The following is a 22,333-nucleotide window of genomic DNA, read 5'->3' on the forward strand; positions in this document are numbered from 1 at the left end:
CATCCTGCTCAAGAATGTATCCCCAGGTCCTTCCGATAGCCCACTTCATCTATGCGATGTTGTCCTCATCTGTGTACTCCCCTCTTGCTTCCTCACTCCACCAGCCACACTGCCCACTTCACTATGCAGGACCACCGAGGCCCACTCCTGACTCATGGCCTTTGTGCTTCCTGTCATAGAACCGTCTGCCACAGGTAGTGGTGCGGTGCATTCACTTCCTTCCCTCTCTTTATTCATACGTCTGCTCAATTGTCAGCTTATGAGAGGCTTTTCTTATTTACTGTATCTCAAAAAATCACACCTTCTCTGTCCCTTTCTTTATTTTATTTTTAGTGATTATCGACACATGACCAATTACCTGTGTGTGTGTGTGTGTGTGTGTGTGTGTGTGTGTGTGTGTGTGTATTGTGTGCTAAGCGATATTAAATTAGTGAGATGATTTTCTAGGATATATCTAAATTTGTCGTAAAACAACTGAGACAGAGAGAGGAAGAAATGAAAGAAGGGAGAGAAGGAAAGAAGGAAGAAAGAAAATTCATTCCAAATGTGATCTCAGACCCTGTTATTAATGTGTCCTGTTCTGGATTTCCTCTAGCCCACCCTTTTCTGGGGTTGACCAAATGATGACCTACAATTTGATTCTCAAAGGAATTGAAAAAATGGATTTTCCCAGGAAGATAACACGACGACCTGAGGATTTGATTCGGAGGCTTTGCAGGTGAGAATGACAGTCAGTAACCCCTTGTCTTGAAGAAAGTCTAAAGGCTTCGGTTTCTGTTTCTACACATTTTAAAATTAGGTGCATATTTACTTTTTGTGCTGTTTTTATATAGGCAAATTATATTTAAAGACAGTCATTTTCTGTTTTGCAGTGTAGGGAGTTTTAGTTGACTTCACATTACAGAATCACAGTACCTACTTATAAAGTAGTTTAAAAAAAGATCTAAATTCTTCAGACAACCTTTGGGTGTCATCGTTATCTGTTATAGAGCAAAATAAACCACAAACCTTAGGCTAAAAAAGGAGTAATTTACTATTTCAGCAATTAAAAAGAATGAAGTCATATCATTTTCAGCAACGTGGAAGGAACTGAAGGTCGTTATCTTAAGTGAAATAAGCCAGACACAAAAAGACAAATATTCAATGTTCTTGTTTCTATATAAGAGCTAAAAAATTTGAACACATGGAGATAGAAAACGGAAATGTAGATATCAGGGACTCGGAAGGGAGAGGGGAGGCTGAAGGGAAGTGGGTTAAATATGTAATTATACAGTAAGATAAAAGGAATAAATTCAGTGTTCAAAGAGGACAATTGAATACTTAACAAAAATGTATTGTACTCAGGCAACGGACATCCTTAATACCCTGAGTTGATCACTAGGCATTATATGTGCATTACAAATTTTCTCATGCGCCACATAAATTTTCACTATATAAAAAAGGAGTAATTATTTATAATAATCTTGTTATTTTGAAAGAAAATTAGTCGTGATAATGAAGTGTTATTATATGACCTCTTTCCATCTTCATTTTTTAAAAAGTGCTCCTCTGTTCTTATTTTAAATTACCCCAATTTCTACTTACCATTAAAAATAATTTATCAGAGAATAGGAGACTTCCGGATATTTTTTGTTTAAAATTCATTTTGCTGTTTTTTTCCTATTTGAACTTTTTAAAAAGCATTAAAATTTAGTAAATTTAGAACTAAAAACCTAGCTATGGGTTGCCAGTATGAATTCCTGCATGCTTCTAAGATTTCAGCTTAGATGTAAATGATTCTCTAAAGCTTGTCCCGGTTTTCTCAGCACAGTTGGCAAGATAGTGCCTGCTTGTTCTTTAAAGTATTTATTCATACCTTATACACACACATATATATATACACTCCAAAGTCTAATTTAACGTGGCTCCTCCAGGGAGGAGGTCGTGTCTTTTCACCTCCCTAAACTCAGATTTCTAGTCTACAGTAGCAACTTCATGCATGTTTTTTAATGAATGAATGAATTAATTAATTAACAAATAGATGTTAAGTTTTAATTTAAAATTTTCTGAATTATAATTATTATAAATTGCCTTTTACAAATTCTCATTTTAGGCAAAATCCAACAGAAAGGCTGGGAAATCTGAAGAATGGAATAAACGACATTAAGAAACACAGGTACATAATTATTTCTTTGCCCAGAAAAATATAGAAATTTAGAGAACAATGTGGTACTTGCAAAAGCTTCTCTCAGGAGGCCACAAAGGTCCCTTTCCAGACTTTCAATTTTTTCTTTATGGTGCTTTGCTTTTTATCTGTGTTTCAGTAGATGTAGTTATAATAATCTCAAAGTGATTTGTCTCATGCTGGAAATTCGTATCAAGAATGATTGAAGTTACAAAAGAAGTTACAAAATCATGTCTTCAAGTCATAGCAAATTAACTTTTTATCCACTTCTGTCTTTATTATTCTGTGGTTTTTTGTTTTGTTTTGTTTTGTTTTGTTTTGTTTCTTTGACAGAGTCTCACCCTGTTGCCCAGGCTGGAGTGCAATGCCAAGATCTTGGCTCATTGCAACCTCCACCTCCTGGGTTCAAATGACTCTCCTGCCTCAGCCTCCCAAGGAGCTGGGATTACAGGTGCCTGCCTCCACACCCAGATGATTTTTGTATTTTTAGTAGAGACGGGGTTTCACCATGTTGGCCAGGCTGGTATCAAACTCCTGACCTCGTGATCCACCTGCCTCAGCCTCCCAAAGTGCTGGGATTATAGGCATGAGCAACGACGCCTGATCCTAGTATGTATTTTTATTGATCTATACTAGCTGTACGTATTTATTATACTTTGAAATATCAACTTGGAATCTGTGAAGGAATTACATTCTAATTTGGGCATTGAACTTGTAAGTAAAAGAGGGTACCATTGTTGTTGCCAGTATTCAAGAGGATGGATCACCTAAATCAACTGTGAAAAAGTGTTCTATTTCAGGTTTAATTAATAATATATATTTATTTTAAATATAATTTTCCTTTGAATATCCTCAAATTCTGAACCCTCATGTTATATTTTACTTTTTGGGTAATGGATATTGATTTCACTGGTTTCCACAGAACCTCAAACCATGCTTTATCCTTTTGCAGTAATCTGACGTGTACTTTTTCAGTTCTGTGAATTTTTAAAGCTGGCCTTCAGAACCATTGATAACCTTCATAAGACGGCCTGTTGTGGGGTGGGGGGAGCGGGGAGGGATAGCATTAGGAGATATACCTAATGTAAATGACGAGTTAATGGGTGCAACACACCGACATGGCACATGTATACATATGTAACAAACCTGCACGTTGTGCACATGTACCCTAGAACTTAAAGTAAAATAAAAAAAGACATCCTCTCTGATTTATTAAATATTCAAATGTGGCAGTTCAAACCTTCAGGTTTTGGCTTGTTAAATCAGTGCTTGGATAACTGCTGCCATCTTTAAGATGTTTTCATTTTGCTCATGATTCACAGATATAAAAAATTACTTCTAAGAATATGTAGATAGTGCAAAATATATTTGAGACTTTTATTATTGAAATCCTTTGACTACACTGATATGTTGTTCACTTTTAGAAATGAAAACGCCTCATTCCTTTATAGATCTTTCACTGAAGAATTAGGGGTACATCAACATGATATGAAAATAAAGGGAGAAGGGCTGTTGCTGAATAGAAATACTATTTATGTTTCTTAATAGTAGCAGTACAGCTTCAAAACAAAAACAAAAAATCAACCTGCCAATTCTACTGTATGTGTTAATGAACTTACTTGAAATAAAGCCATGTATTCAATATTGTAAATTCATATTGAGCTCTGCCTTAAGGGTGTTTTTAGGAAGAAAGGGAGGGAGGAAACATAGGAAGGAAAGAAAGATAAAGACACATGTAGATTTTATAGAATCAAAATGCTTGTAGTATTCTAATGTTCTGTGCTATCCTTTGGATTGCCTTCAGCTGTAAAGCTCATTATTTGTCTTAGATTCTAATTTATTTTCTTCCAGCACTCCATGCTGTTATCATAATTTCTTTTCTCATCATAAAATGACACAGAAACACACTATTCATATTGAGGAAACAAGTGCTCTGTCAATTAAAGCCATTCTTCCAATATACATTCTTCCTTTCTCTCATTATAGAAGGGTCTTCATGTTTTGCTCTGGCGTAGCTGGGGAATAGAAGTGATATATCTGTTAACAGGCTCCAGCTTAGCTTTTGCTTCTTTACCTGAGGCTCACTTAAATGTAGCTGTCAAATTGTCATTAGATGCACATGCAAATTGCTGCTAAAGGATTTTCTCACCTCAGCATAGTAATAAAGAATTTTGAATTTCCTTCCCTGTAGGGATTAATTTGTTTATTCCTTCTTAATAGGCAACATTGTCTTTGCTATATGTAATATAGAGTCTGAGTGCAGAGTATAGAGGTGATTAATAAGATATACCAAATTTACAGTGTCTTCGGTTGTGTAAATGCTCAGAAGCATTTTTTCATTCTATTTTCTTTTTTTTTTTTTTTTTTTTGAGACAGAGTCTCTCTCTGTCGCCCAGGCTGGAGTGCAGTGGCGCAGTCTCGGCTCACTGCAAGCTCCGCCTCCTAGGTTCACGCCATTCTCCTGCCTCAGCCTCTCCGAGTAGCTGGGACTACAGGCGCTCGCCACCACGCCCGGCTAATTTTTTGTATTTTTAGTAGAGACGGGGTTTCACTGTGGTCTCGATCTCCTGACCTCGTGATCCGCCCGCCTCGGCCTCCCAAAGTGCTGGGATTACAAGCGTGAGCCACCGCGCCCGGCCTCATTCTATTTTCATAGTGCTTTTTAAGCTATAAAGCTGAAGATGGGGAACATAGAAAACTTGATCTTTCTCTCCAAATGGGAGTGTTTAAAAACCTTCCACAAGTCTTTAAGCTGCGTAGCTTCTCTACTCAGTATATTCTTAGAATTAAAAACAAACAAAAAAGCTTCTTTCTAAGTTTGGCATCAGATTTTCTCAGTCCCTTCTAAAGTAAAACTTTTTTTTTTCTTAGAGAACCAGTCACTTTAATTTTGTATTTTAAAACAATACAGTTGTATGTATCTGTCCATTCTGTATTAAATAATCTTTCCCAAAAATAGTTACAGAGCTCTGCTATCTTGTATCTAAGAGCTAATTTAAAACTAGGCACCAGTCATGTCTCCCAACACCCATCTTAAAAGAAGGCTGATACACTTGTAGGGTACAACTAAATCTTTCCTGACAGGAAGAGGAAACGTTTGTTTCAGGTTCAGGCATACCTTGTTTTATCGCACTTTGCTTTACTTACTCCACCTTGCAGATATTTTATTTTTTACAAATTGAAGGTTTGTGATAACCCTTAATCAAGCAAGTCTATCACGGTCATTTTTCCAACAACGTTTGCTCACTTTGTGTGTCTGTGTTACATTTTGGTAATTTTTACAATATTTTACACTTTTCATTATTTTTATATCTATTATAGTGATCTGTGATCAGTGATCTTTGATGTTAGTATTGTAATTTTGAGGGCACCACAAACCGCAGCCATATAAGATGCCAAACTTCATCGATATATGTTGTGTGTTCTGATGACTTTATCGATGGCCTGTTTTCCCATCTCTCCCTCTACTCAGACCTCCCTATTTCCTGAGACACAACAGTATTGAAATCAGGCCAGTTAATAACCCTACAATGGTCTCCAAGTATTCAAGTAAAAGAAACAGTCTCATGTCTCTCACTTTAAATAAAAAGCCAGAAATTATTAAGCTTAGTGAAGAAGGCATATCAAAAGCTGAGATAGACTGAAAGCTAGGCCTCCTGTGCCAATTAGTCAAGTTTTGAATCCAAAGGAAAATTTCTTGAAGGAAATTAAAGATGTTACTCCAGTGAACACACATGTATTAGTCAGGGTTCTGTAGAGGTATAGAACTAATGGAATAGATATACGAAGGGGAGTTTATTAAGTATTAACTCACGCAATCACAAGCTCCGACAATAGGCTGTCTGCAGGAGCAAGGAGAGCAGTCTGAGTTCCAAAACTGAAGAACCTGGAGTCCAATATTCGAGGACAAGAAGCATCCAGTGCAGGAGAAAGATGTGGGCTGGGAGGCTAGGCCAGTCTCTCTTTTCACATTTTTCTGCCTGCTTATATTCTAGCCACACTGGCAGCTGATTAGATTGTGCTCACCCAGATTATGGGTGGGTCTGCCTTTCCCAGCCCACTGACTCAAATGTTAATCTCTTTTGGCAACACCTTCACAGACACACCCAGGACCAATACTTCAATCCAATCAACTTGACACTCATTATTAACCACCACAATGCGCATGGTAAGAAAGCAAAACTGGCTTATTGCTGATAGGGAACAAATTTTAGTAGTCTGTATAGAGATCAAACCAGACACAACATTTCTTTAACCCAAAGTCTAATCCAGAGCAAAATTCTACTCTCATCAACTCTATGAAGGCTGAGAGAGGTGAGGTAGCTGAAGAAGAAAAGTCAGAAGCTGTCAGAAATTGGTTCATGAAGTTTAAGAAAAAAAGCCATCTCCATAAAAGAGTAAGGTGAAGCAGCAAGTGCTGATATAGAAGCTGCAGCAAGTTATCCAGAAGATTCAGCTAAGATCATTGATGAAAGTGTCTACATAAAAACAGATTTTCAATGAAGAATAAATTGCCTTACATTGAAAGAAGATACATCTAGGATTTTCCTAGCTAGAGAAGAGAAGCTAATACCTAGCTTCAAAACTTCAAAGAACAGATTAACTCTCTTATTAGGAATGCAGCTGGTGACTGGAAGTCAATGCTCATTCTAAAAATCCTAAGGCCCTTAAGAATGATGCTAAATCTACTCTGCCTGTGCTTTATAAATTGAACAAAGCCTGAATGACACCATATGTGTTTACAGAATGGTTTACTGAATATTTTAAGCCTACTCTTGAGACCTACTGCTCAGAATAAAATATTTCTTTCAAATATTACTGTTCATTGACAATGCACCTAGTCACCAAAGAGCTCTGATGGGAATGTACAAGGAGATTAATATATTTTCATGGCTGTTAACATCCATTCTGCAGCCCATGAAACAAGGAGTATTTATTTTTAATTTTAATGTTTTTGAGGGTCTCATTCTGTTACCCAGGCTGGAGTGCAGTGGCACAAACATGGCTCACTGCAGCCTAAACCTCAAGGAATAATTTTGACGAATTTAAAGTCTTGTTATTAAGAAATACATTTTGTAAGGCTATAGCTGCCATAGTGATTCCTTTGATGGCTCTGGGCAAAGTGAGTTGAAAACCTTCTGGAAAGAATTCACCATTCTAAATGCCATTATAAACATTTGTGATTTATCAGAGGAGGCTAAAATAGCAACATCAATAGGAGTCTGGAAAAAGTTGATCCTAACCCTCATAAATGGCTTTGAGAAGTTGAAGACTTAATTGGAGAAAGTAAATGCAGATGTGCTAGAAATAGCAACAGAACTAGAATTTGAATTGAAGCCTGAACATACGACTGAATGTTGCAATCTAATGATGAAACTTGAACAGATGAGGAGTTGCTTCTTATGGATGAGCAAAGAAAGTGGTTTCTTGAAATCCAGTCTACTTCTGGCAAAAGTGCTGTGAACATTGTTGAAATGACAACAAAGGATTTAAATATTACATAAACTGACTTAGTTGATAATGTAGTAGCAGGGTTTGAAAGAATTTACCTCAATTTGTTTATTTATTTGATTATTTATTTATTTTAGAGTCTCACTGTCACCCAGGCTGGAGTGCAGTGGTGTGATCAGGGCTCACTGCAGCCTTGAATTCCTGGGCTCAAGTGATCTTCCTGCCTTAGCCTCCTGAGTAGCTGGAACTATGAGTGCATGCCACCATGTCTGGATAATTTTTTAACAATTTTTTTGTAGAGATGGGTGTCTTGCCATGTTACCCAAACTCCTGGCCTCAAGAGATCCTCCCACATTCGCCTCCCAAAGTGCTAGGATTGTAGCCATGAGCCACTATGCCCAGCCTGTCCTCAGTTTTAAAAGAAGTTCTACTCTGCATAAAATGCTATCAAACAGTATCACATACTGTAGAGAACTTTTATGAAATGAAAAGTTAATCAGTGCAGCAAACTTTATCATTGTCTTATTTTAAGAAATTACCACAGCCATTCCAATCTTCAGCAACCCCTACCCTTGTCAGTCAGCAGCCATCCACACCAAGGGATGACCTTCCACCAGCAAAAAGACTATGATTCATTGAAGGCTCAGATGATTAGCAATAAGGTATTTTTAAATTATGTACATTTTTAGACATAATGCTGTTGTACACTTAATACACTGAAGTTCAGTTTAAACATAACTTTTATATGCACTGGGAACTCCAAAATTTGTGTGACTTGCCTTATTACAGTGGTTTGGATCTGAACCTTCAATATCTCCAAGGTATGCCTGTATTTTAACATTGTTTTTGATATTTCTAGTCTTCAAAATTACTTTCCAGAATAGACTCTATGAGTCTTCTGAAATGAAGAAGCAGTTTATATGCTGTTGCTGCTAATATTTCTCTGGTGAATATTTTTTACACACCAGTGCATGCTGGCGCTTGCATTACTTAAAATGTGGTTAGTGTCAGAAGGCCGTGTGTTAAGTGAATAGCCACGCATGTTAAGTAAATACTGTGGTAAATCAGATTGTAACAAGTACTCTGTAAGCAACACATGGGCTATTTGATTCAGTAGGGTGATGGTAATGATTTTTATTAATATTTATGAAGCACCTCTGGGTAGAGAGCATTGTAAAATATGTTAAAAGGAATTGTTGGCATATTTGGTGACAAAAGAAAAGAATCCATAGAACTGTGTACCTAGAAATCCCTAAAAGTGGACTTTCAGTCTATGCAAAAAAGCAGTGGGTAGAACAAAGAGAGGACTTCTGTGGTTTTACAGTAAGGGCAGAGGAGGGATATAAAACAGCTGGGTTGCTGTCTGACTCTCATTCTGACTGGAGTTTCAGCAGCTTATGGCAAAGTGATATTTTGGTTTAGAATAGCATCTGAAATGGAATGCACTAGAGTCTGCTCTCTCTGTTTTTCGTTCCTTTTCTATTGCTAAGCTTAGACTTGTAATAGGAAATCCAGTCAAGCACTGAACCAAACCCAAGTCTGGGGGTGAGAAGAGATTGAGAAAGGTGGAAGAGCCTAACTTCTGGTATGGCCAACAGACAGAGCAATGTGACAGCCTCCTGAAAGTCTCCCTGCCTTTAATCACAGGGACGCATCACCATCCCATTCTGGCCCCTGTAGTCTTTATCTCTAAAGCAGCCAGAAGTATCTTTCGAAAAGTAGCTTGTGTCATTTACTTAGAGCTTTCTGATTCTTTCACTACATGTGGAAATCTTGATCCCTTACTGTGCCTGCAAAGCTCTACGTGATCTAGACTCTGGCTCTTTCTCAGACATCGTTTTTTTTTTTCTAGTTTCCTCTGCATTCACTACACTTCAGCTCATTCCTTCCATCTGGAAGGGCTTTGCCACAGATCTTCCCATGGTTCCCCCTTCTCTTCATTCTGGCGCTTTCAAATATCACTTTTTCAAATACCACCCTAGCTATAAGCAGCCCCTCCCAATCTCTTCCTATTCCCGACATCATCTACCACTTTATTCTCTTTTATCTTCCTTGTACTTACTACTATTTGAAATTAATTTAATAATTTATATTGTTTACTTGAGTTTTTTCTATCACCTCCCAGCAAAACAAAAACATCTTAAAACCTTCCGCAAGTCTTTAAGCTGTGTAGCTTCTCTACTCAGTATATTCTTAGAATTAAAAAACAAACAAACAAATTTCTTTCTAAAGTTTGGCATCAGATTTTTTCAGTCCCTTCTAAAGTAAAACTTTTTTTTTCTTAGAAAACTAGTCACTTTAGTTTTGTATTTAAAAACAATACAGTTGTATGTATCTGTCCATTCTATATTAAATAATCTTTCCACAGAATAGTTACAGAGCTCTGCTATCTTGTATCTAAGAGCTAATTTAAAACTAGGCACCAGTCATGTCTCCCAACACCTACGTTAAAATAAGGCTGATATACTTGTAGGGTACAACTAAATCTTTCCTGACAGGAAGAGGAAACATTTGTTTCAGGTACAGGCATACCTTGTTTTATCACACTTTGCTTTACTTACTGCACCTTGCAGATATTTTATGTTTTACAAATTGAAGGTTTGTGATAACCCTGCATCAAGCAAGTCTATCAGGGCCATTTTTTGATGGCCGAGACCAAGTTGACTTTCCATAAATATTGGCTGGCTGGCTGAGCTGACCTCAGTGTGCCAGTAGAAAAGATCAGTGGCTATAGAACAGCATGATTTCATGTTCTTATTATAAGATCCTGAGAGAAAGAGTGGATTGTTTCTATTCAAGAGAAATGAGGCCTCCTGACTCCTGGTGTTATATTTCTAGACCATCAAGCTTGAAATATATGCTTGAAATATATGAAGATCAGATCAGCCTTTTTAGATTAATGACGCGTAAGCAATGATGACAGAACTTCCACTTAATCCCATATTTTCACAGATTACTGTAAAATACTTTTTCTGTATAAGTGTGTTCCTTTGCAGAGTCATTCAATGACTCAACAAAAATTTATTGAGCCCCTGTCCCATATCAAGCACTACTCCAAGTGTTGAGGCACAGAGAAAAGGGAATAGATAAAAATCTCTGCCCTCATGGAGCTTGCTTTCTAGTGGGGAGATAGAAAGTAAACACAATAACTAAGTCAAATAGTATATTAGATAGCCATAGATGCTAACTAAGGGGGGTAAAATAAAGTAGGGAAGGAGGATAAGAAGCTTGTGTGTGTGTGTGTATGTGTGTGTGTGTGTTGGTGGGGAAGAGTTTCAATTTTAGACTGGATGGCCAAAGAAGATCTCACTGAGATGAACTTTGAGAAAAGACATGAAGGTGTTGAGAGAGTAAGACATGGAAATCTAGAGAAAGAACAATCCAGCCTTGCGTGCAAAGGCCTTAAAGTGAGAACAACCCTAGTTGGTTAGGAGAATAGTGAGAAGATAAATGAGTTAAGGGAGAAAGAGAAAAGTAAAACAGTAGTAAGGTAATGGAAGGATGGCGGTAGAAACAATGATTTTATAAAGCCTTGTTGGTTACAGCAAAGACATGGAACAGACTTTGCCTTTTACACTGAGTAAGATGGAAAAGGTGGGGAAGTATTGAACCGAGGCATGTTGTGACCTGACTTATGCTATAAACGACCAATCTTGCTGCCAAGTTATCTCCAGCACAAAAGTAGGGCTGGTTCCTTGCTAGTAGAGTGAAGGTATTGAAGACTGGCCAGATACTGAATATAGATAGAATTTGAAGCTAGCACTGACAGGATTTGCTCATGGACTCAGGTAGGATATAAGACAAAGAATAACTACAAGAGCTTTGGTTTGAGCAACTGGAAGAATTGAGATGAGGTTGGTGGAGAAAATTTGAAGCTTCTGTTCGGAACTAATACATGCCAGATGCCTATTAGACATCTAATGGTCAGAAGATGATAACAATTGTAGACCCTAGCCTGTAAGCTGATGGAGGGGTCTTGGTTGGAAATAGAAATTTGGGAATAATTAGTATATAAGTGCTATTTAAAGCCATGGCAGATAACTTGACATGCTAATAGTTTATCATCCAAGTAATATTTCTTTTTGTCCTTTTTCTTTCTTTCTTTCTTTCTTTCTTTCTTTCTTTCTTTCTTTCTTTCTTTCTTTCTTTCTTTCTTTCTTTCTTTCTTTCTTTCTTTCTTTGTTTCTATTTCTCAGGTGGTTAAATGGTTTTAATTGGGAGGGACTGAAAGCACGGAGCCTTCCATCACCTTTACAAAGAGAGGTATTGTATTTATTATATTACTTTTTAATTTTTTTCCCAGGGATTTGTTTTTTGTACACAGATTTTAGATGTATGTGTATGTATATGCCCATAACAGATTTTAGGTGGGTTTTTTTTTTTTAAAAGCAGTTTTTATTTTAAATTAAGTGAATTTGTCTTGCTAATTGTGATTATAGGGACTAAATAGTACTGCCTAGTTGATGGACATTAACTTACCATCAAGAACCAAATACAGTGTCAGTGCCACTTAAGTCCCAAAGTAGTCAGTGTTGTTCAGGCTGACAAATGACTAGAAATTTGATGTGAACAATGTATGTAACTTAAAATTTTCTAATAGCCATTTTAAAAAGGTGAAAAAAACAGGTGAAAATGATTTTAATTATCATAATACCTCCAAAATATTATTTCGATATGTAATCAATATAAAATATTAGTGAGATAGGGGTTATGTTTATTTTTGCATACTAAATTTTCTAAATCCCAAGTGAATTTTACTGTTATAGCACATCTCAGTTCAGATGAGCAACATTTCAAGTGCTCAGTCACTAAGTGTTGCTAATGGTTATGTTACTGGATAGCGCAGCTCTAGAGGAAGCAGAACTTCAGCTAACATGGGAGGAAGAATGACTCAGGAATGATCTAGGTCAACATACTACTAAGTTTATGTTAGTGTTTTTTCCAAAAGATTGCAAAGATCTATATTTCCTCTTATACATTGGTAGATTGCTATCTGAATTTTTTTTCATCAAAGTGTAGTTGTGGAGAATATGATTTCCAGTATGTTGTAAATATTGACATTTTAAAATAAAACACTAGGCCAGGCACGGTGGCTCAGGCCTGTAATCCTAGCACTTTGGGAGGCCGAGGCAGGTGGATCATGAGTTCAGGAGATGGAGACCATTCTGGCTAACGTGGTGAAACCCTGTCTCTACTAAAAATACAAAAAAATTAGCCAGGCATGGTGGCAGACACTTGTCCCAGCTACTTGGGAGGCTGAGGCAGGAGAATGACGTGAACTCAGGAGGTGGAGCTTGCAGTGAGCCGAGATCACACCACTGCACTCCAGCCTGGACGACAGAGCGAGACTCCATCTCAAAAAAATAATAATAATAAAAATAAAATAAAACACTACTGTTACTTCATTCCTTTAAATATGTCTACTATAATCTAAATACCATTGAGATTTAATACCTATCTGCCACTTATAAAGTTTGGGCTGAAATATTGTGTCACTCCTTTTCATCATATCATCATATTTTCATTCTATGTTCCCTATAAGATTTCATCCTAATGTAAAATGCTTCTATGCTTGACAATCTTTCTTGATCATTCATTAAATGCCTTTAAATTTTAGATTTAAAATTTGTGATAACACCAATATTTCTTCTGAATTCTGTTATAATTACATTTTTATGGCATGCAGTGTCAAATGGCATAAATATATTATGAATATCTAAAGGTAATTATTAAATAAACATTTTTTGAGAAGAAATTATTTCATGTACCCATGGATAAATATTATTTATTAGAAGAATGGGATCAGATTCAGCATCAATTCTACTCCTTTTAAAAATTACTGTTTTGTAGATACAAGTTCTAAGAGTTGTGTTCTCACTTATATAAGTGGGAATGGAGGGTTTTATTACAGTGATGTCACTTTGAGCTCCTTCTGAACGATCTCTAGCTCTGTTCCTCCACCACATTATGATCTATCATAAATAATATTTTTAATGATTTTTCAGCTGATCATTCGATTAGGCATTACTTACATTTGTTTGAAAGCAGAGTTAGAAGTCATTTTATTTGTGAAATAATTTAATACCAGCATAATTTCACTCTCTCAACAGGGTCACTAATATTTTGAATTGTTCCTTTTTTGGCATTCTGAATACTTTATATGGATCAATTAACCATAAAAAATTTCAGGATTGGTGAGAAACTTATACAATGGAAGAAGAACGCTAGCAGATTTCGATTTTAAAAGAGTTTTCAATTAAAAAAATAAATAGACATCATTTCTATCACTTTTTTTTTTTGAGACAAAGTCTCACTCTGTTACCCAGGCTGTAGTGCAGTGGTGTGATCTCAGCTCACTGCAACCTTCACCTCTCAGGTTCAAGTGATTCTCCTGCCTCAGCCTCCAAAGTAGATGGGATCACAGGTGTGTGCCACCATGCCAAACTAATTTTCATATTTTTAGTAGAGATGGAGTTTCACCACATTGGCCAGGCTGGTTTCAAACTCCTGACTTCAGGTGATCTGCCTGTCTCGGCCTCCCAAAGTGCTGGGATTGCAGGTGTGAGCCACAGTGCCTGGCCTATTTCTGAACTTTTTCTTTAGGAAAACTCCTCATGCCAGGTAGTTACTGTTGAATGTTATCTGGTGACCAAATCTATTTGGTTGTAAAGAGAAGATCTCATGAGGCTGAGACTAGGACTCAAGAATGATAATTGGTCATTTTTTTCTTGTATGTGACTTCCAAGTTGTTGCAGTATGAAATCAGTGTTCTGAAATAAAAAACATTACCCATATGTGATAGCATGCTTGGTCAACATTATTCTTCCTTTTGTTTTAATTATTTCTATACTAGCTCAATGGACCCATAGATCACAGCTACTTTGACAAATATCCTCCTGAAAAGGGAATGCCTCCAGATGAGCTATCAGGCTGGGATAAAGACTTCTGACAGAAGAAAAGTTGATTACTGCCTGTACACTACAGAAGAGGACCTCAAGGATCAATAATCCAACACATTATTTTCTTTTCAGAGTATTATAATATCTTTGGAAGACCATTAGGGAAAAGAAATTCCTGCACAAGGGGAAGAGGAGAATGGTATGGACGTGGTTCTGAGTTATAGTGTCTCATTTAGATGCTGTGAATTATTGATGTATTACATTCTTTGCTTTTCTCAACTGCTAGAGGCTACCCCATTTTCCTTTCCACAATCAGGGCCATTTTTGTTAAAGTGGCAGTTTTTTCTGCAATCTATTGTTCCATTCCAATCATATCCTTCTCGTTTGAGTACTACTAACGTTTAAAAAGGGTCTTGCCCTTGAATAACTAAGTCATACAAATAGAAGGAAAAACAATGGTGAATTTTGGAGAGTCCCCCAGCTCTCAGCAACTTCATATAAGCATGATGGTATCTTAAAATGGTGGTTTGAAGAAAGCATGGTAGCCAACAGAACCTCCTGACTTTCACCTGCTTTTAGCCTGAAAATATATTACTATGCCTCTGACATGAGTCCAGGGAGAGGCAAGATTGAGCAATAGTCAGTGGCACCTTTTCCTAAAGTAACTGAATCAATCAGTCCAGTCAGGTAATTATTTTCTATTGGGGAACTTAGAAAAAAAAGTAAAGCAAGAAATATTTTATCTCCTTTATGATCAGTGATACCTTAGAGATTTTTCAAAAGTCCTTGTTAAAGATAGTTACAATGTGTGGTTAAATGATGCTAAAATATTTTCACAACCAGAGTAGAAAATGTGCTGGAACAAAATTGTGAAGGCTTTTGCCTCCCAGTAAATAGAAAGGAAAATATATTCTAATAGGTAAGACTGCTAATTCTTTGAAAATCTGAGGTATTTTGAAAAATTCTGTGATTGTTGCTATTAATAAACCAAAATTGTATAGAATCATCCTTAATTTTTAATATAAATCCCATTGACAAATGTTGATGCACTGTAATCACTGCTGAGTTAATAGCTCTTTTTAAAGACATCTGAGTCATGGATGTGTTTATAAATTTAGATTGTTAAGACAGGCAAGCCACTGGAAAAGTGATAGGATTTCAGAAGTAAAAGGGACAACAGCATTCCTCCTATCCCTTCCTTGCAATCTCCCAAATAATAAATAGGATAGTTTCAATAGCATGGGACCTAGTACCTAAGAACTTTACTGGTGAATGGTTGTATGTATTGACCATGATCATTCCCTTACCCTCCTTCCAAAATGAATGAGAAGCAGAGACTTTTCCGTATTTTTTAAATCTGGCAGAGTAAAAATACTGTATAAGTTCCGGGATTATTCAAGCTTCTGGTTATATTTTCATATGATAATGTTCTATGTCAAAAGAAACCTCTACCCAGTCCCCACTCATAATTTCATCATCCAGAAAAAAGCCAGCTATATGCTTCCTTAATGAATTAAGCTAGATAAGTGAAGCCCAATCCAGAAAGGTGCATCCTTAAAAAATTAGATTTCCACATTTATAATCCTTTTGCTGAACCAAAGAGTTTTTGTTTCCTGGAGCTGTATTTTTAAAGATTGTGTATTGTACATAGAATAACCATTTTTAATAGGATTGACATAACCTGCTTAAAGAATTTCTAAGAGTTTTTAAAGATTTTTATTTGAATTTGGTTTGTTTGTACTGTATGTTTTTCCATGTATATATTTTTAAATTACCAACCTATAAAGATAGAAAATTTATGTATTGGGTGGATATTAGGACTGTACAGTTATAATAGGAATGATGTTCTCAAAGCAGATCAATAGTTGTAATTTTTAAAACCCTACATATATAGAAATAACCAAGTTAGAGTACTACAGGTTTATTTTTCCTGTGATTGACCATGTCAGCGTGTTATCCTCCCATGTGACTCTTTATTGCTTCCTTAGAGTACTTTAAAAGACGAAGAAATGAGAGACTGAACCATTGAATAATCCCAACTCCACTATTTCCTAACTGAGTGACTTTGGAAAAGTGATTTAGCTTTTTTGAGTACTAGCTTTCTCATTCATAGAAAAAGGCAGAGTAAAGTAATATTTACTTTAGAGGCTTGTTTCAGGGATTAAGTTATGTAGAGAGTCTTTTGCCCAGTATCTGTGAAATAACCATTGCTGCATAGATGGGAGCTACTGTTACTGTCTCTATTAAAATTAAAGGGGCCTTAATAACCATTTAATCCTGAATCTTATGTATCATTGGTATCTGTATGCGGAATTGTACTTATCAAATCCAGTATCTGTCTTTTTTTTTCTTTTAAATCATGAAGTAAAAATGATTGATCAAAAATTTTGGTGTATGAGATGAAGGGTTAACCCTCACTAAAGTGAAGTGCTTCATTAAGTTAATCTAAATTTTAATTTTTATGAATTAAAGATACACACATCCAAGGAAATATGGAAAATTACCCTCATATATGCAAACCCATCATTTTCCTAATCATTAAATCATTCCCAATCTCTCTTGTTAGGATGTAAACTTAATTTTTCATCCTTGAGCTTCTTCCAAGTGGGACCAACTTTTCATAATTATAGGTTCTTAATGCTTTGTTTAAATATAAAAACATCTGAAGAAAAGACAGTGTAGTAGTGAAAAGTAAGAGATTTAGAGAAGAAAAAAAAAAACAAGCTGGGCTTGAATTCCAGCTCTGCCCAGATTTGTGTAACCTTGAACATTAAACCTCAGCTTTACTCTTCTGGAACGTGGAGATATACATTTAAAGCTTTGAAATCTTGCTCCAGAATATTATTAATAGTAGGTCATTCATAATAAACATTTGAAGATAAGTATATATGTATATTTCTTTGGGCACAATAACAAATCCTTGTTCTTTATTGCTAGGCATTGTACTAGGAGTATTTGTATCTATTAAGTCATTCACACAAGATACTAAAATAATTATAAATACACAGATAGTTGACTTTATTCAAATTTTTTTTATTTATTGGCCTTAAATATGCATTTTTTTAACAAACAGATGCTCATTTTATTTTATTTTTAAATTACCTGAGGGATCTAGCATGATGATGATGATGATGATTATTATTATTATTTTATATCTTTCTCTTGTTTAAAAATTCTACATTCAGGGCGCACATGCATGTTTGTTACTTGGGTATATTGCATAATGGTGGTGATTTGGTTTTCAATGTACCCATCACCCAAATTTAAATATACATTTTATTCACAATTTAGCTCTGATGGTTTTGCATGGCTGAGTCCCAGTTGTTATAACTGTGTAACAAATTACCCCAAAACTTAGTTGCCTAGAACAACCATTTTGTTACTCTCCTACATTTCGTGGGTCAGGAATTCAGACAACACATGACAAGGGTGGCTTGTCTCTGCACCACAATATCTGGGGAACCAGCTGGAAAGACTCAAAGACTAATGGTGACTCAGTGGCTAGGAGCTAGAATTACCTGAAGCCTTGTTCACTCACATATCTGCTACCTGGCTGGGACTTCTCAAAGACAGGACTTAGGACCAGGTTGCCTACACATACCTTTTCCATAGCTTGGATTCCTCACATAATGGCATCCTTAAACTAGTCAGACTTCTCTTGTGGCAGCACGGGGCTCCTACAGTGATTATTCTAGCTAACAAAGCAGAAGCTATACTATCCTTTATGAATTAGCTTTGGAAGTTGAGTAACATCACTTCTCCCACACTCTGCTGGTGGAAACAAAAACCCACCCAGATTTGAGGGGAGAGAACATAGACTTAACTTCCTAATGAAGAGAATTTTAAAGAATTTGTGAACAAGTTTTAAAACTGCTGTGATTCACTTTCTGGCCACACATTACTTATATTACTCCCATATGAAAAACAAATTTATTCCCTCCCAAGAGCCTCCCTAAAAATATTATCAGGCTCTGGCTCATGGTCCTGGGTCATGTCATCTAAATCCAATTTAAGTGTAGATGACACTCTTCAGGTGTAATTCCTTCCATACATTTTAAGTCTAAAATCCTGTGAAATAAGTAAATAAGTAATCTGCCTGGACACTCACACATTGAGTGGTAAAAAGCAAAGGACGACCACACCAGATACTTGGATTAGGAGGAGAGAATGGAAGGCACAAAGCAATAACTAGTCTATGGTAATCCTGAAATTTGGCCAGACACGTGAGCTGTTCTCGCCTTAGGACTCACTCCTACTCCCTGTGAGTCATTCTTTATAGCTCATGGAGCCACCATTTAGAATCTTGGTTCTGCCTTCCGAGCCATCCTTCCTCTTCCATAAAATATAGCTGATTTTTCAACTGAGTAGACATCTTAGCCACTTCGATGCCTGTGAAAATTTGATGGTAGAAATGCCTCTTTTCAGCTTGTTTCTGCCTCTTTATTTCAAGCTGATATATTTCTTTTAAAAATGTCATGACTTTTTCATATACGAATTCATAACCCCGTCCACTAGACAATAGCCAGTCACAAATCTTTCCTCTAAAGATGCTCTGAGAAAATGCACTTAAGATTCTTAGAAGTTTTACTTTTTATGAGAGAAGATCTGTACAGCACATACAAGATGCCTCAAAGGATTGTTTGAAGGGGTGTGGTGGGCACCTTCAAAGATAGCTTCCAGCAATCCCTGCTTATGGAAGTCATGGCCTTTTATAATCCCCTCCTCTCCAGTACTGGCTGAACCTAGTGACTTCCTTCTAACAAACAGAATATAAACAAAGTGAAGGGATGTCACTTCTGAGATTGGGTTAGAAGAGGACTCCGCGTATATTCTCCTGAGCCTCTCTCCCTCTCATTTGCTTGCTCTGATGGAAGCCAGCTGCTGCAATTTGAGTAAACGTGGCAAATCACTGAGGGAGGCTCTGGCTAACAGTCAGTGAGAAAATGAGGCCCTCAGTCCAGCAACCTATGGTGAGCCAACTCCTGTCAACAATCACATGCCTGAACTTAGAGCAGATCCTCCACTGAGTTGAGCCTTTAGATGGAACTGCTGCCCCAGCCAATACTTTGCAGCCTAGTGAGAGCCCATGCACCAGAGGACTCAGATAAATGATTCTAGAGTTCCTGGTCCACAGAATGTGTGAGATAATAATTGTTCATTGTTTTAAACTACTAATTTAGAAGGGAAGATTGACATAAAATGGAGGAAGAAGGATAAAATGGACAGGAGAGAAAAAAGTTGAATCCTTGAGGAAAAAACAAATTTGTAGTGACAAACTGGAACACATGAGGACAAACTGGAACTTGCATCTATCTTTCCTGGTTGCCAGCCTTGGTCATTTAGGTGACCTACAGGATAAGCTGACACCTTTAAAATATTCCTGCTTTAGGATTTGAAGATGCTGAAGGAACAATCTAGCTGGAGCTGGAAAGGCCATAGGCCTGGCTGTGCTCTATACCAACAAGATGAGTCAACAGATGAGACAATGTGTATGAGCTACAGCAGTACTTGGACTTATACTGTCCCCTGGAGTGCAAATATAGCTGCTTCTCATGTCTGCCTTTCAGATCTTATGTAAATTTCTCTTGTGAAAAGGCCTAACTCAGAACCATACTGAAAAGGGAATTCTGGGAAACATATTTCTGGCTTAGCTAAATTGACACAGTACAAAGTCACTCAGTTTTAAAACTAGTAAAACATATTATATATTATTATTATTATTATGTAATTTATTCAGTTTGATTTAGTAATGAGATTTGCTTTACCTCTTTCTACCAAATAATCTTTGAAATATATTTAGGGCATGGGACACATGACTCAATCAAAATCAGTAATAACAATTTGTCTCAAGTGATTTACAAGCAAGCTATAAACTGAATTAGAGCTGGAGCATTTTCAATTCTGAAAGACATAAAACCAGGATATTTTTGTTTATTTAATTGTTGGTTGCTAAATTAAAAGTGGTACAATGAAAAGTAACATGAAATTTGTTTTGATAAGTATAAACTTCCTCAGTAAGGGAAACACAAATAGACATGCATTTTGGGGGAAGAAGCAGAAGATGATGTGATAATAGAACAAATGGGGCTTACTCTTCAGGCAGATGAAAGCAAGCTAGGAGTCACACTGGAACACAAGCTGATGTGAGCCAACCACCCAATCCTGCTGCTTAAAATTCAGGAGGATCCTCAGATTGCTAAGTGGATCATAACATGCAAAAGCTCTGTGCGCTTCTGAATTCTGTTTGTTCAGCCTCTTTTCCTTCGATACAGAGTCTTGCTCTGTGTTCCAGGCTGGAGTACAGTGGCACAATCACAGCTCACTGCAGCTTTGACCTCCTTGGCTCAAGCAATCCTCCCACCTCAGCCTCCCTAGTAGCTGGGACTACAAGTGCGCACCACGACCAAAAAAAAAAAAAAAAATGGTATTTCTAGTTCTAGATCCCTGAGGGATCTAGAACTAGAAATACCATTTGACCCAGCCATCCCATTACTGGGTATATACCCAAAGGACTATAAATCACGCTGCTATAAAGACACATGTACACATATGTTAATTGTGGCACCATTCACAATAGCAAAGACTTGGAACCAACCCAAATGTCCAACAACAATAGACTGGATTAAGAAAATGTGGCACATATACACCATGGAATACTATGCAGCCATAAAAAATGATGAGTTCATGTCTTTTGTAGGGACATGGATGAAACTGGAAACCATCATTCTCAGTAAACTATCACAAGGACAAAAAACCAAACACTGCATCTTCTTATTCATAGGTGGGAATTGAACAATGAGAACTCATGGACACAGGAAGGGGAACATCACACTCTGGGGACTGTTGTGGGGTGGGGGGAGGGGGGAGGGACAGCATTAGGAGATATACCTAATGCTAAATGATGAGTTAATGGGTGCAGCAAACCAACATGGCACATGGATACATATGTAACAAACCTGCACATTGTGCACATGTACCCTAAAACCTAAAGTATAATAATAAAATAAAAAACAAAACAAAACAAAACAAAAACAACAACAACAAAAACCCAAAAGACAATTTTATTTTGTATTTTTTGTAGAGATTGAGTTTCACCGTGTTGTTCAGGCTGGTCTTGAACTCCTAGGCTCAAGCAATGCACCCACCTTGGCCTCCCAAAGTGTTGGGACTACAGGTGTGAGCCACTGCACCTGGCCTTAGTCAGCCTCTCTTAAGGTCTTGTGCTGAGTTTTGCTTTTGGGAAAGATAGTCAAAATATTAAAGTGTGCCTTTTCTCTTTGAGGGCTCATAAGGATTAATCAGAGTAAGGGAGACCTCTTATTCAAATGGGTGGTGAATGCAAAGAAAATTGTTACATACATGTCTTAACTGATTCACTCAACAACTATGACTTTGAGCACTTATGTTCCAGGCATTGTTCTAGGTGTTGAGGACGCAGCAGGATAAAATCATAGTTCTAGTAAATGCTTATATTTATTATATAACTATGTTAACAGTAATGATCTCCAGGTGGTATAATCATGCATACTTTTTCTTTTATCTATATTTTCTTTGTTCTATACATTGAAATTATATATTATAATAAGAAAAAACTTCATTTAGAAAAAGAAATTTGAGTCAGAAATGTAGGCTAGATATCAGAAAGATTATTTTTAAAAAAGGGGGGACTGTTGAACATGTATAAATTTTACTACATCACATCAGTTTTATTGGCAGCAGACTGGCATAGCCTTTCTCAGGCCTCAACAGCATTTAGCACCTTTATTCACTTGAATCTTTGAGTTAAACTTTTACAGACTTCCTGGTGATGCACTGTATT

The 22,333-nt window shown here is 36.7% G+C and overlaps 1 protein-coding gene across 1 annotated transcript in view; it reads left to right on the top strand.

Annotated features, from left to right (window-relative positions):
- The window catches only part of PRKG2 (protein kinase cGMP-dependent 2), a 120,799-nt gene extending 106,210 nt beyond the window's left edge, over positions 1 to 14,589 (top strand). Inside the window, exons 16-19 of the mRNA XM_032149136.2 lie at positions 596 to 718; positions 2,093 to 2,155; positions 11,812 to 11,878; positions 14,469 to 14,589. Coding sequence (XP_032005027.1) covers positions 596 to 718; positions 2,093 to 2,155; positions 11,812 to 11,878; positions 14,469 to 14,564 — 349 coding nt within the window. The 3' untranslated portion in view covers positions 14,565 to 14,589. The remainder of the gene's footprint in view (positions 1 to 595; positions 719 to 2,092; positions 2,156 to 11,811; positions 11,879 to 14,468) is intronic.
- The last annotated feature ends 7,744 nt before the right edge of the window (positions 14,590 to 22,333 follow it).

The sequence above is a fragment of the Hylobates moloch genome, unplaced genomic scaffold (genome assembly GCF_009828535.3).
Source record: "Hylobates moloch isolate HMO894 unplaced genomic scaffold, HMol_V3 SCAFFOLD_2, whole genome shotgun sequence".
Classification (NCBI taxonomy): domain Eukaryota; kingdom Metazoa; phylum Chordata; class Mammalia; order Primates; family Hylobatidae; genus Hylobates; species Hylobates moloch.